General features: G+C 54.9%; 1 protein-coding gene across 2 annotated transcripts; it reads left to right on the forward strand.

Annotated features, from left to right (window-relative positions):
• Positions 1–459: 459 nt before the first annotated feature.
• On the forward strand, positions 460–14,124 carry TGM1 (transglutaminase 1). 2 transcript variants are annotated; one of them, XM_029951559.1, is made up of 15 exons: positions 460–566; positions 1,225–1,560; positions 1,688–1,876; positions 2,841–3,089; positions 3,460–3,578; positions 3,686–3,793; positions 4,239–4,413; positions 4,797–4,935; positions 5,068–5,171; positions 7,625–7,713; positions 8,218–8,371; positions 8,452–8,733; positions 8,858–9,018; positions 9,383–9,519; positions 13,741–14,124. In XM_029951559.1, exons 2-15 carry the CDS (start codon positions 1,227–1,229, stop codon positions 13,967–13,969), a joined length of 2,469 nt encoding a protein of 822 aa, XP_029807419.1. In that variant the 5' UTR covers positions 460–566; positions 1,225–1,226; the 3' UTR covers positions 13,970–14,124. The 2 variants fall into 2 exon arrangements, with proteins under 2 accessions (XP_029807419.1, XP_029807420.1); XM_029951560.1 differs by having other exon boundaries at positions 461–592.
• The last annotated feature ends 547 nt before the right edge of the window (positions 14,125–14,671 follow it).

The following is a 14,671-nucleotide window of genomic DNA, read 5'->3' on the forward strand; positions in this document are numbered from 1 at the left end:
GAACCAGTCCCTGGAAGAGGCTGAGGTACCTTGGGGTCCTATGAGAGCAGAGGCAGCCCTCCCCCACTGGCTTGGGAACAGGGGACCCACTGCCAGAGGCTTGGGTGAAGGGTCAGTCTGCCCCACTGTCCTCGGGGCTTCTCACCCAGAGAAGGCCCCTTGTGCACCCGTAACCAGTCTGGAGTGGGGTCCCTCCGTGGGGGCAGCCTCACAAGGCCTTCCGCTTTCTCCTCAGCTTTGAATCCTGACAGACCCCGGCCCCACCCTGCTTCCTCTCATTTCTTCAATTCCTCGAAAGGGGAAAGGGGATGTGCCAGGTCTCATTTCCGCCGCTGCCTCTGGAGCCAGCCCCCAGAGACCAGGCTGCTTCCCCAGAAGTGAGGGGATGAGGCAATCGGGCTTCCCCTTCCCTGCAGCTTGGCCCCGCCCTCCCCCCTCATAAACCACTTTACCCGCCCGCCCCACACCTTCCACTCGTGCCGCGTCGGCCGTCCCGTCCCAGCAGTCGCGACCTGTCCAAGCCCGGCTGCCGGACTCAGCGCTGCTGTCGCCAACACCGCGGCGAGGTGAGGCGCCAGCGGGCCCCAGCAAGGTGGGTGCGGGCCTGCCGGAGCCTGCTGGCCCCCTCAGGTCGCCCCGACGCCCAGGCTCCGCGCCCCAGGGACCTTGGGCTCCCGCACCTGCAGCGCCCCGCCTCCGCGCATCGGTGTGTGACCGGAACTTGGGAATGATGAGGACCCCAAATCCTGCATATCACCTGCCCATCTCCTACAAGGAACTTTGGGTCAGGGAATCTCTGCTAAGAAGCGGCAGCTTCATGGACCACTAGACTGAGTAGCTGGCAGGTTGGAGGGAGCCAGCCAGGGGATGGGCTGTGCTCTGGGTCCTGAGGCTGTGACAAGTGTCTACTCATTTCTGGGATGGGTCCGTAAGAGCAGGTTTCTCAGTGGGTCATCTAGTTTGGGGGATGTCGCTGTAGGGGTAAGAGGGGAAAGATTTCTCTGCAGTGTGTGAAGTTTCTCTAGGTGAGTCTGAAAGGAGTCTTGGAGGAGGGGTGGTGGATGAGTCTGGGGGAATCACTGGGGCCGGATCGGATCATCACATTCACCTGGTTGGGACTGAGTCAGCTCTCCAGCTAGAGGGCTTCTGTGTGGGCCAGCTGGGGTGTTTTGAGCACAGAAGATCCAAGTGGGTGATTAGAGCCTCCCTACCTCTTCCACACAGACATGATGGACGGTCCTCGTTCAGATGTGGGCCGCTGGGGCGGGAACGCCTGGCAGCCCCCCACCACACCTTCACCAGAGCCAGAGCCAGAGCCAGACAGACGGTCTCGTCGAGGAGGCCGTTCCTTCTGGGCTCGCTGCTGTGGCTGCTGCTCATGCCGAAATGAAACGGATGCTGACTGGGGACCTGAGCCCCATGGAGACCGAGGGTCTGGTTCCAGGGGTCGAGGGTCTAGCTCTGGGGGTCGAAGACCAGACTCCCGGGGCTCAGATTCCCGCCGGCCTGGCTCCCGGGCCAGTGGTGGTGTGAATGCAGCTGGAGACGGCACCATCAGAGGTGAGGCTCTCCTATCCACCTTATCTGAGAGCTGAAAGGCCTTTATGGGGCTTGAGACTCATCCTGGCATCTCTGGGGGCCTGGGCCTCCCATGGGACTTCGCTGACCCAGAGCTGTGGCTTTGCAGAGGGCATGCTGGTAGTGACCGGTGTGGATCTGCTGAGTTCACGCTCGGACCGGAATCGCCGAGAGCACCACACAGATGAGTTTGAGTATGATGAGCTGATTTTACGCCGGGGGCAGCCTTTTGAAATGGTCCTCCACCTCTCTCGGCCCTATGAGTCCTCTGATCATGTCGCCCTGGAGCTGCTTATCGGTTAGTGGGGCCTGCAGTGGGGAGGGTGAAAGCCCTAGAATTGGAGAGTGATGGATAGCAGGGCCTCCAGTCCTCGTATTAGGGTCAGAGGGACATCTTTAAGCTCCCTCACCCCACTTCTCACCTCTGCCAGACAAGACAGGTGCAAACCCAGGAGTGTGTCTCAGGGAGGGTCTTGGTGTCCCATGTTCCTAAGCTCACCCTCTTCAAGGCTCCTGGGGCGTCTGTCTCAAAATACTTTCTCTTCGGATGCTTGCTTCAGCTTCCCCTTCACTGTTGCTACCTCTGTGTGTCTTTCTTTCTGGGACTGTTCTCCTTCCAGGGTGTGACTGGCTCTCTCTCTCTTTCTCCTCTCTCCCCAGCTTTGTCTATTTCTGTGTCCCCATGGCCCAGGGCAGGTGCCTCCCTCACCGCATTGCTTGGTGGCCGTTGACTGCCCAGGCTGGTGATTATGCTGCTGCCGGGGGCGGGCGACTCCTCATACCCTTTGATTAGGGCCTAGCCATGCCCACCCCAGCCTCTAATTTCCCAGGTACCCCCACCACTGCCACCAGGATGCTCAAGGCTCTGGAAGTGCAGCCCCAGGGGGTAGGCAGGGTTAACCTTCAGGATCACCAGGGGCAGGGGCATTTGGACCCAGCCAGGGCAGCTCTGCCTTTCCAGCCCAGTCGCTGGGACAGGCAGGCAAACAGAGGGTGACGGTGGCCTTCTACCCACCTCTGAGTTCAGTGTCAGGGGAACAGGTTTGGGATGTTGGACTGGGACTCTGCCCTGGCATGCGGGCAAGCATCGGGTGGGGACAGAGTTGCTCTCAGAGTCTGTCACAGAAAAAGGTGATGGCCCAACTCAGGGACACACACACACTGGTGTGTCATACACATTCTTGGTTGGTCTGGGAGAAGTCCAAGGTTCCATCTCCCCTCAGAGCAGCCTCACCAGCTAACTGCTGCTTCTCCTACTCCAGGAAACAACCCCGAGGTGGGGAAGGGCACACATGTGATCATCCCAGTGGGAAAGGGGGGCAGTGGAGGCTGGAAAGCCCAGGTGACCAAGGCCAGCGGGCAGAATCTGAACCTACGTGTCCACACTTCTCCCAATGCCATCATCGGCAAGTTTCAATTCACGGTCCGCACACGTTCAGAGGCTGGCGAGTTCCAGTTGCCTTTTGACCCCCACAATGAGATCTACATCCTCTTCAATCCATGGTGTCCAGGTGAGCCTGCTGGAGTCAGGGGCAGGGCGTGGACAGGAAGGAGGGAGGGTCAGAGCTTCCCTTCCTCGAATCCGGCTAGGTGCCTAGGAGAAGCTGGCCTTCTATTGTTCAGGTGAGGGGACCTAGCTCTGGTGTAGAACAGTGGCCGCCCAAGTTCACATGCCCTCACCTCTCCAGAGCTCTGGTAATAGCCACCTTCCTCCCACCGGTTCTGTCACGCTTCCTCTGATCTTCCAGGGAGGAGTGCTGTTGTGCTATAAGTGTCCCCACTCCTGCTCTGTGGACAGGAGTCCTCTAGAGATGGCCCAGGGGCAGGCAGGTCCCAGGGAGAGGTCTAGAGGGGACCAGGCATATGTGTTTTTGGACACAGAGGACATTGTGTACGTGGAGCATGAGGACTGGCGACAGGAGTACGTGCTTAATGAATCTGGGAGAATTTACTATGGGACCGAAGCACAGATTGGCGAGCGGACTTGGAACTACGGACAGGTATGGCTGGCCATGGCCACGTGCACCTGGGAAAGCAAGAGGTGGGTGGGGTGGGGTGAGGAAGTGGGTGCTGGCCTAGGGGTCACCTCTGCCCTCCCTCCCTCCAGTTTGACCATGGAGTGCTGGATGCCTGCCTGTACATCCTGGACCGGCGGGGCATGCCATACGGAGGCCGTGGGGACCCAGTCAGTGTCTCCCGGGTCATCTCTGCCATGGTGAGCACCCGCATGTCTTTGAGTGCTGTGACATGTCTGCCTCCCGCTTCCCCTGCCCCCTGCTCTTGCCCTTTCTGATTTCTCCAGGAACTCAGCCCTGTCCTGCCCTTGCAAAGGGTATTGTAGGAGGGGTCTCCCTCCCTCTCTCTTCTCTTTGCCTGGCCCCACCCCACCCTTCCTGGCTTCTGTCCCAGCTCTTGTGGAATGTAGGGCCAAACCCAAAAGTTGGCACACCCAGGATTCACATTACTGTGTCAGATCCGGCAGTGGCGGCGGGCGGGGGGCAGAGGTCTTTGGGAGGCCTGGGCGGTGTTCAGGCTGGCTAGATTCTGAGGCATTTAGGGGAAAGGGGTGGTGGCAGGGGCAGGGCTGGGGATCACATGGACACATGGAAAGTCCTGAGCCTCTCCCTCAACCCCACACAACTCCATCCTGTCCTGGGCAGGTGAACTCCTTGGATGACAATGGGGTCCTAATTGGAAACTGGTCTGGTGATTACTCTCGAGGCACCAACCCTTCGGCTTGGGTGGGCAGCGTGGAGATCCTACTCAGCTACCTACGCACTGGCTATTCTGTCCCCTATGGCCAGTGCTGGGTCTTTGCCGGTGTGACCACAACAGGTAATGGAGGGACTGGGACAGGAGCAACCTGGGCCCTACAAGGAAGAAGGAGAGAACCAGAGCCCCACCCAGCAGTGGCTACAGTGCAGGGACAGGTGGGGGGTGGATGGTAGGCTGACCTTAATTATCATTAATTAGTGTTAACTACCTAGGGAGGCCTAGGGGAGAGGAGGGAAAAGGGCTGGGCAGGGACAAGGCCAGGCAGGTGGCCTGGCTTCCCCTAACCTGCAGTGCTCCCGGGCCCAAAGGCCTCCTGACCTCTGTCCCAGCTCGGGAACCCCAGTAGCCCTTGTCCCCCTGCTATTGATTCCTCACCTGCTACCTCACCTGCCCACCACCCCACTCCTGCCTGGGTCCTGAACTCTAACGCTGGCTCTCCATAGTGCTGCGCTGCTTGGGCCTGGCTACCCGCACTGTCACCAACTTCAACTCGGCACATGACACAGACACATCCCTCACCATGGACATCTACTTTGACGAGAATATGAAGCCTCTTGAGCACCTCAACCATGATTCTGTTTGGTGAGACTGGGGCTAGGGCTAGGCTGCCCGTCCCTGGTGACCAAGGGATGGTGACCAAGACCTTGAAGCTGAGGGCGCAGGGAGGCCCTGGGCAGGCTGCTCAGACCCAGCCCTCCCTCCGTGTCCATCCAGGAACTTCCACGTGTGGAACGACTGCTGGATGAAGAGGCCAGATCTGCCCTCTGGCTTTGGTGGGTGGCAGGTGGTGGACGCCACGCCCCAGGAAACCAGCAGTGGTGAGACTGGGTCCCATCTGGCTCCTGTGCCCCCTTGACCCCACGCCCGTCTCCCAACCTGTGTGACAAACCGCAAGTATCAGCACCATCTGGGCAGTAGAACCAGGCCCTTTAACCCCCATGTTTCTTTGTTTTCTTTTCTTTCCTTCTTTCTCTCTTCTTTCCTTCTCTCTCTCTCTTTCTTTCTTTCTTTCTTTCTTTTTAAGACATTACACATTCAGTTTATTTTCTTAAGGTTTGTTATAGACCCCCATGTTTCTTTAATCACTCACCAACCTTTCATTATTTTTATTTTTCTGCATAACTCTCTATTTGCTTAACTCTTTATTTATGATGGTTAATATATTCAATGGCTCAAAATCAAAAGAGTTAAGAAAATTCAGTGAGAGCTTTCCCTCCCCCTAGCACACCTGCTCTTCTCATTTACTCTTTTACTTAAACATCCTGGGGGTAATTAATCAAAGGACCATTTTATTTAGTCATTTTTTAAGTTAAAAGGGTTATTAATACATGCTAAGTAATACATGCTTGGAAGTTAGGGGGAGGTATAGAATTTAATGAGATAAAAGTTCCCTATTCTCTTTCAGGATATTTCTGGTTTTATTTTTCTTTCTTTTTAATGTTTGTTTGTTTGTTTGTTTGTTTATTTATTTATTTATTTTTGAGACAGAAAAAGAGAGAGACAGAGCATGAGTGGGGGAAGGACAGAGAGAGGGGACACAGAATCGAAAGCAGGCTCCAGGCTCTGAGCTGTCAGCACAGAGTCCAACATGGGGCTCAAACCCACAAACTGGGAGATCATGACTTGAGATGAAATTGGATGCTTAACTGCTCAGCAACCCAGGTGCCCCTAAATGCTTATTTATTTATTTATAAAAATGTTTATTTATTTTTGAGAGGGGGAGGGGCAGAAACAGAAGGAGACACAGAATCCAAAGCAGGTTCCAAGCTCTGAGCTGTCAGCACACAGCCCAATGCAGGGCTCGAACTCACAAACTGTGATCATGACCTGAGTTGAAGTCAGACACTTAACCAACTGAGCCACCCAGGCGCCCCTAGATCTACATTTTTGAAAGCTCCCCTGGTGACGCTGAAGATGAGCTAGGTTTGGGATCACTGCAGGCCTTTGTGGGACACGTGGGAAGGGGTGGCCCAGAGAGGGAGAGTGACTTTTTCTAGGGCACGGGGCGTCAGGTCAGCAGCAGAGCCTCACCAGGCCTTGACTCCTTTCACACATTCTGACTTTCACCAACTTCCTCTCTTGTCTGTTCTGTTGCTCATTACGAGTTGTGTGTATAGGATGGAAAAATGCCAGAGTTCAGATAGGTCAGAGGAAGAAAATGGGCCCCATAGCCCAGCCCTAAGAGATCATCAGTGATGGCATGACCTACTGATGTCTTTTCCACAGCTCACACATTCCCGCAAACACCAGATCTGCTGTACGCTCTGTTCTCAAACAGCCGTCCCTTTCCACCTTCACATTCCAGCGCCAGGCAGCCAGGCCTGCCCCTCCTGCTGCCTTCTTCCCCACCTTTCCCTTCCTCACCCCAAGCCAGATAGCTCTTGCCTCGCCTACATTCCTCCCTCTCAGTCATCTCTGTGGCGGGCACCAGGCAAGGGTTCTGAGGCCAGCCAGACCCAGGCCAGGTTCCAGCTTGATCACTTCTCTATATTATGGGGATAATGTATACCAGATAGGGTTGTTGGGGGCGTTAAGTGAGATCATCATGTATCAGAGAGGATAGCACCATGCCTTATGCCTGGAGCATAGTAGCTACTCAGTAAATATTAGCTTCTTCCATTGTTTCTGTATCTGACTGTCTTGTCAGATCCTGACATCTATTTGGCCTCCCTGAGCCTGTGTCCCTATCTGTAAAAGGAAACCATAGTGCCAGGCATTTTTCTAAGAATCTTTCCTGTTGGATGGCCCTCACTTCCTGTTTTGTGCCCTCTCTTGTCAAGCCTTTTCCTTGTCAGCCCATCTCCTCTAGAAAACCCTCCCAAGCATGCCAAGAACAGAATCTCTTTCCCACCAGCTCTCCTCCCACCTCCCCACAGAGAGGACACACCGCAGACTATGGAGTTGAGGGTTGTTCTGGATCTTTCTGGAATGGTGGCTGCTTTCCCAGCCAGCAAGCAGAGCCACCCTGGGCTCTGAGTTTGTCTTGATGCAAGACGGGGTTCCTGACTTCTAGGGGTCCCAGCTGACACCCAGCTTCAGCCAGTAGAGGAAGGATGTGCCAATGACTTGGTTATCAAGGCAGGCTGATCCCCACCCTCGCTGACTGAAGTCCAATGGAACTGCGCTTTTCATTGTGTTCCTTCTCCAAGTTGGACCAGATGACAGCTGACCTGAGGCCGTGGGCACTGGGTCTGGATGGGTGGGCCTCTCCCCAGAATCAGAGGATCCCCTCAGCCTCTGTGACTCTCTCATCTCTATCCTGCTCCCCTAGGCATCTTCTGTTGCGGCCCCTGCTCTGTGGAGTCCATCAAGAATGGCCTGGTCTACATGAAGTACGACACGCCCTTCATTTTTGCCGAGGTGAGGGCTATGGTCCAGGTGCTTTCTTGAGTGGTTCCGAAGCACCAGAGGACTGGTGTCAGGCCTTGGTTCTCTCGTTGGTCCTGACTTCACCGCTGACTGAGAGTAGCTGTGTGACCTTGGGCAAGTCACTCATTTAGAGTCTAGGTTTCTGCAACTGTAAAAGGGTGATAATAATGGCTGCTGTGCTTCCTGTGCTCAGGATCAAAAGAAATAATGGGTATGAAACTGCTTTATAAGTCGTAAAGTCCGTGAATGAGCATAAGGGATTACTGTTATTAATGCCAAAATGCACTGCAAGGAGCCTCCCAGTTTCTTCCCTGCTCTCTGGCCTCATATGGCTCAGCTTTGGCTGTGCCAGGAAGTACCTAACTTCTGGATTCAGCCCTCCCTGCGGCTCCTAGGTTCAGGGGAAGACATCTGGGGGTGGGGGGCGGTCAGGCCTACCTTCAGACCCTCTGGTTGTCTCATTCCTGGCTCACACTCCCCACCATCCCCCAACAGGTCAACAGTGACAAAGTTTACTGGCAGCGACAGGATGACGGCAGTTTTAAGATCGTGTATGTGGAAGAGAAGGCCATTGGCACGCTCATCATAACAAAGGCCATTGGATCCAACATGCGAGATGATGTCACCCACATTTATAAACACCCAGAAGGTACTGTTCCCCCACCCTGGCCAGCTCTGGTCCACGCCAAGGGTTTGCGCTATGACCTCACCCTTACCCTCAACCCCCAGGCTCGGAAGCAGAGCGCAAAGCAGTGGAGACAGCAGCATCCCACGGCAGCAAACCCAATGTATACTCCACCCGAGACTCGGCCGAGGATGTGGCGATGCAGGTGGAGGCACAGGACGCAGTGATGGGGCAGGACCTGACCGTCTGCGTGGTGTTGACCAATCGTGGCGGCAGTCGCCGAACAGTGAAGCTGCACCTCTACCTCTCAGTCACCTTCTACACCGGTGTCACCGGGTCTGTCTTCAAGGAGAGCAAGAAAGAAGTGGTACTGGCGCCAGGGGCCTGTGAGTGCTCCTTCCCTGCCCTGCCCCACTGATGACCTGGCACCCCAGGGCTGTAGACATGGAGACCCCAGGAGGCCATGTCTGGGTGAGCGGGCCTAGGTGACACCTTGCCTCTTCTCCCCAGCGGAACGCGTGTCCATGCCCGTGGCCTACAAGGAATACCGGCCCCACCTCGTAGACCAGGGGTCCATGCTGCTCAACGTCTCGGGCCATGTCAAAGAGAATGGGCAGGTGCTGGCCAAGCAGCACACCTTCCGTCTGCGCACCCCAGACCTTTCCCTCACGGTGTGTGGGGCTTGCTGGGCATGAGGGATGCTCTGGGGCTGAGGGAAGTCGGAGGGGGAGGGGAAAGGACACTAAGCCTGATGAGCAGTTCCAAGGAGGAAGGTCAGGGACTGGCCTTGGGCTCTTGGGCCTCAGTTTCCTCACCTGTAAAATCAGATCTCCTATTCCCAATCCTGCAGAAGCTTCCGCTGGGGAAGAGGTTGGAGTTTTTTCTCTGGCATCTGTGGAGCCCTGTTCTTCTTGGGGGTGGAAATGTGGGACTTGGGGAGGTTTTGATTCTGGAATTTTCCCCTCTCTAGTGGAGTGTATGAGTCCCCTGTATTTGGGGGTCTCTGAGGTGGAGGTGGGTCTCTTTTTCCCTTAGTTATTGGGGGCAGCCGTGGTTGGCCAGGAGTGCGAAGTACAGATTGTCTTCAAGAACCCCCTGCCTGTCACCCTCACCAACGTCGTCTTCCGGCTTGAGGGCTCCGGGCTACAGAGACCTAAGATCCTCAATGTGGGGTGAGTCTGGCCTCTCCCCGCCCCCACCCCTGCCCATTTCTGCCTGGGCAGAAATGTCCCGGTCCCACGTTGCTTCCTCTCTGGGTCAGGACAGTGGTCAGTCAGGACCCAACACAGAAGCCTGGAGTCAGCCAGCAATACCTCCGGATTTAGTTCAGTGGGGGAGCATTGAAAGAGATCTGCTGCGTGCCTAGTGCCGGGCCTGTCCTTCCTCACTGTCCCGCTGGGGAGCGAACACCTCCCCTAGGAATCAGTAGCCATTCGTCACTCACATGTGCCCACCACTCGGGAATTGACCAGACGCTTCAGGATTATTATCCCACTTGCAGACCGCAAAAATGCTTTAACATTCGTTAGAGAGCATCCAACGATTAAAAGCAAAGCTTTGGGATCCTAAGACTCCAGTCTCAGCTCCAGCACGCACTAGCTATGTGCCCTTGAGCACGTGACTTACCTCCTTTAAGCCTGTTTTCTCAGCGGGAAAGCGGGGTGAGCAACCGTCCCTGGCTCTAAGGGTGGATGTGAGAGTTAGGTGAGCTGAGCACAAAAGCATTGAGTGTTGGGCTTGGCACAACGCGAGCCTCTGTTGGTAGTTCCTATTTTGATTATTGCCACCGTCCCCTCCGTCTTATGATAGGGAAGCTAGTGCCCATGTCTCACAAAGGGCAGACTCTGCTCTTCCCACTGTGGCCCGCCTGACAAGCAGGCTCTCAAGCCTGTGGCTTCGTTGTGCCATGAGGGCCAAGCAAGAGTTCCCAAGGAGAGAACCCTGTGCTGCAGGCCCTCTGCCAGCCCACCTGGGCCTCACCCTGGACCTGGTGAGGCCCTGCGCCCAGTGAGGGCACACCCTGCGCCTGTGTGCCTGGGCCTAGGCTGTCCTGTCTGACACAGAGCCACACACGCTGCTGTGACCCTCCCTGGAATAGCACAGAGGGAAAGCAGAGAAGGCCAGAGGCTGGCTGACCTTTAAGATCAGACTTCTGGTGACAGGGGCAGCTGTTTTCCTCTTTTGACAAAGAGTGCCTGAAGGAAAGGGGGAAAGGGATGGCCCCTGTGGAGGGGCTGGGTGGGAAAAGCAGAGGGTCCCTGCCCACCCTGCCCATTCCTTCCCTGGCCATATAGCAGTCTCCATCCACCCAGTGGTGGTCCCCACTTCTGCCAGTGGGACAAAGCTGAAAGGTTGCTCTCCTGAGCTTTGTCCCAGCCTTGGCCCTGGATGACGTGATAGGCCACAAAGGAGTGCTTTCCCCATTTCACCTTGCAAGGGTGTCTGGCAGCTTAGAGAGTCCCGCTTGGGGCTCCCAGTGAGCTCACTCTGTAGGCATCTCTCAACTGCAGATGATGGAGGGTTTCCCCTGTCCAAGGGGTTCCCCAGAGTGGATTCCCCTCAGCAACTGCACCATACCTTGACTCTTGCCCCTGCCTGGGAGCATCGGGAGATCCAGTCCCTCTCTGTGGCTGTGGGGCTTGTGTGAGCCTCCCCCTGCTTAAGGGCCCCAGTCTTCTCTCCAGTAAATGAGAGGGTTGGATGATGGTTTCTCAAGGGAGGTCCTCCTTAGACATTCTGTGGCTCCCCTCTGCTGCATGCCCAGGTGAGGGAGGAGGGTCTACAGAACGATTGAGAAGGGGAAACCCCTGGGCTGTTGGTTCAGGCATATTAGATTCCAAGACAGGTATCGCTCTCATTTGCACATCAAAGGCTGTGGTATGGAAACCCCATTAAGCATAGGTGTGCCACCCAACGGGGTGACTGGCCACTTAATAAACATTCCAAACTTACTCCTCCGGGATGGCTGTTGTCACCACCAACCCAGTCACCAGGGGAGGCTGGAAGTCTATTCCAAACCCTGCTGGGGAATTTGCCGCACAGCCTGAATCACCTTCTCTAGCATGTCCTTAAGGGAGGCCTTCTGGGGTAGACTTGACTTTGGAGAAACAGCCTGAAGCCATTTAAAGCTAAGACTAATTAATCAGGTAGGTGGAAAAGGTGGGTAGTGTGCCCTTTTCAATCAGCAACGAGGCTCAAAGAGGATGCGCTCAGCGTGGGTGGTGGAAGGGAGAGAGAGACGGACTTGGTGCGCGTGGTGTACGTGTGGTTTTCTTTCAGTGGCTCTCAAGACACATCCGAGAGGTTTTTAAAAATGTTTCAGGCCTTGGCAACATGATTGAACAAGTACATAATTGAAGGACAATGCTCGTTTCAATGTCTAATTTCTGGTGTCCTTGTCAGAGAGTCGGTTTCATTACCTGCACTCAGTTTCAGGCACATCCCAGCAGCTGATGGGCTCAACTTAATGGGCAAACGTGGGTGTGTCAGGTCTTGCCTGACACTGCGGCCCCGGCTGGGAGAGATCTTGGCATTCCTAGCCGGAAGCCGAAAAGCAATTTCTCTTGGAAATAACGTTACCAATAAAGTCTATATTCTGATATAGTACAGTTCAAGTCTAGTCTGAATTAAGGAGAGTAGTGTTGAAGGCTGGTGTGAGCCTAAACAACCTGAAGTTTGTATCTGTGGAAAAATGGGCATGAATTAAAAATGCAAATTTGTAACCAATGACAGCATAACCTACTTGTTAAGTTATAGACTCAATGTCTAGTTATATATTATAGTAAGAAATCTAGAAATTAGGTCTGTAACTTAATGGGAAGACCATATATATCTCCCTGCCTTCCACTTACTCTCTCCTTCATGGAACTTAGAGACACCTTCAAGACCATCTGATCCCACCCCCTTATTTTACATTCACTCCCGTTTTACAGACCAGAAAGTGAGAATCAGAGACGTTTAGTAACTTGTCCTAAACCACACCAGCTAACAGCGGTAGAAGAGTCCAATGGTCCAGGGCAGCCCTTTGGAAGCAGACTCCAAGCTAAATGTTTTGCCCTGAGGAGAGCCCATCTCTGAAGGTGGGGTTGGCTCATTCCCTTAGAGGACTGAGATGTCTGCACAGAGTCCAGTTCCAGAGTAGATCCCCCAAGGCAGGCTTGGGTTGAAGAAGGGGCCAGAGGCAAGGGTTCACGCAGAGGCAGGAAAGGACAGATGCTAACAGGCTCGAGCAGGTGTGACGGAAATGCAGTCATGTCCAGCATGTAAAGCGCACGTGCGGATTACTGCAGGAGCTCAGAGCAGGACACGGTTCACTTCCCTGAAGGCAGGAGGTACCCAAGGAAGCCCTCACTGAGGAGGCTGTGTGAGCTGGGCCTGGAGCCAGCCCAGGAGCAAAGCATGGAAAGGGAGGGGAAGGAGCTCATTGTTGGGGCTGGTGGGCAGGAGGAATGGTGGGGGATGATGAGGCCCGTGCAGGCGGGGCTGAGTCAGAGTGAGCCTGTGTGTCGGGTTAGGGAGCTGCCGCCACATCCCGTAAGCGCCAGCACCGAGGCAGCCAAACCCCTGCGGTTTGGTTCACCTCCAAGTGACTCGAGTGGGAAAATAAAATAGGACGTCGGAGGCAAGGAGGCCAGTTGGAAGGCTTATGATACTGATTCCCAGAGGGAAGGTCTGGGACTAAATTTCCAGAGGTCCATGGAGAAGGGAGAAAATGAAGACACGATAGTACATGTGTGTGTACATGCACACATGTATCTCCCTCGCTCTCTCTCACACACACACACACACACCTCACTTTTAAAGATGCCAATTGTCTATTCTCAGGAAGGACTTGCCTTTTTCTCTGAGATAACACCATTCCAGTGTTTGGCGATATTAAAGATGCTCCTTCCTCTTTGGAGAGATGATTGCAGCCGAGGATGATTAATGACCTTCCACTTTCTTTCTTGGCAAACCTGAAGTTATTTGGCAATACTGTGTTGAGCGCCAGAGTCTCATTTTGAAGTTTCCTTGGCCCTGAAAACGCCAGATGAGATGGGGATGGCTGGTCTGGTTAGGGCAGGAGCATTGGTGATGGGGGGGGGAGGACACAACGTGGTGGTCCAGGTGTTTGTGGGGGTGGGGAAGGAGGGAGGGATCAGATGAAGGAGGAAGGGAAGATTTCCAGCTCAGGCAGCGGAGCGTGTGGCAGCTGACCTGCCTATGCAGAGGTGAAGGCAAGGAGGCCTAGGGGCTCAGGCGTTGTCCTGGCCACTGGTGCGGAGATTCCAGCTGGGCCCAGAGATGCCCAAAGGGCTCCACCTTCTGCCCCTCCTTCCTGGGAGCCCCATCAGTCCTTCCATTCCACTCGACCCCCAGCCACCCCAGGTCCATGACCCTATCTCTGCCCACAGGGACATTGGGGGCAACGAGACAGTGACGCTACACCAGAAGTTTGTGCCGGTGCGACCAGGCCCCCGCCAGCTCATTGCCAGCTTGGACAGCCCCCAGCTCTCCCAGGTGCATGGTGTCATCCAGGTGGACGTAGCTCCGGCCCCTGGGGGCGGAGGCTTCTTCTCAGATGCTGGAGGCGACAGTCACTCAGGAGAGACCATCCCCATGGCATCTCGAGGTGGGGCTTAACCCCTGGCCAGGAGCAAGGGGACTGGAGTCAAAGGAGCAAGGACATTGTTGCCTCAGGTCAGGGGCCCACTGCGGAGCTGCTCTCCAGATGCTCAGGTGGGGAGGTTAGGGCACCTGGGGAGGGGGCCACTCGTCACATGCATGGGGCAGCACAGAGGCTAATAAACTGTTTTTTTAATAAGCTGTTTTGAATTAAACCATTCTGTCCATCTGTCAGTTCATGACAGGCCCACCATCTGTCCCTGCTGCCGGCGCAGCAGCTCTTGAGACAGGGCCTGCTTAGCGTCAGGACAACCTTGAACGTTTGACCAGTCCCCCCCCACCCCAGGATGCTTCTAACTGACCAAAAACCCTTTTGAAGCCCCCCCCCCCGCCGAGTGGGGCGGGACTGCCTCCCTTCCGTGGCACCCACGGTGGGTGAGAAGCATCGAAGCCCCCTCTTGTAGGCATACGTTGAGGCAGAAGTAGGCTAGAGTACTCTCTGAGTGGCAAAAACCACTTTCCAATATTTGTTTTCAAACGTGCTTGTTGAAGAATGTTTCTAAAAGTAATACACGTTCAATGTTGAGAATTAAGAAAACACAGAAAATTGTAAAGAAGAAAATAACAATAAGCTTCAACCACCACCAGGTACAGAAAAGAGCTGCTGACACTGTTTCATAGGCTGTTCCCCTCCCCCCCACATACCGTGTCACTCGCGGT

The sequence above is a fragment of the Suricata suricatta genome, chromosome 9 (assembly GCF_006229205.1).
Source record: "Suricata suricatta isolate VVHF042 chromosome 9, meerkat_22Aug2017_6uvM2_HiC, whole genome shotgun sequence".
Classification (NCBI taxonomy): domain Eukaryota; kingdom Metazoa; phylum Chordata; class Mammalia; order Carnivora; family Herpestidae; genus Suricata; species Suricata suricatta.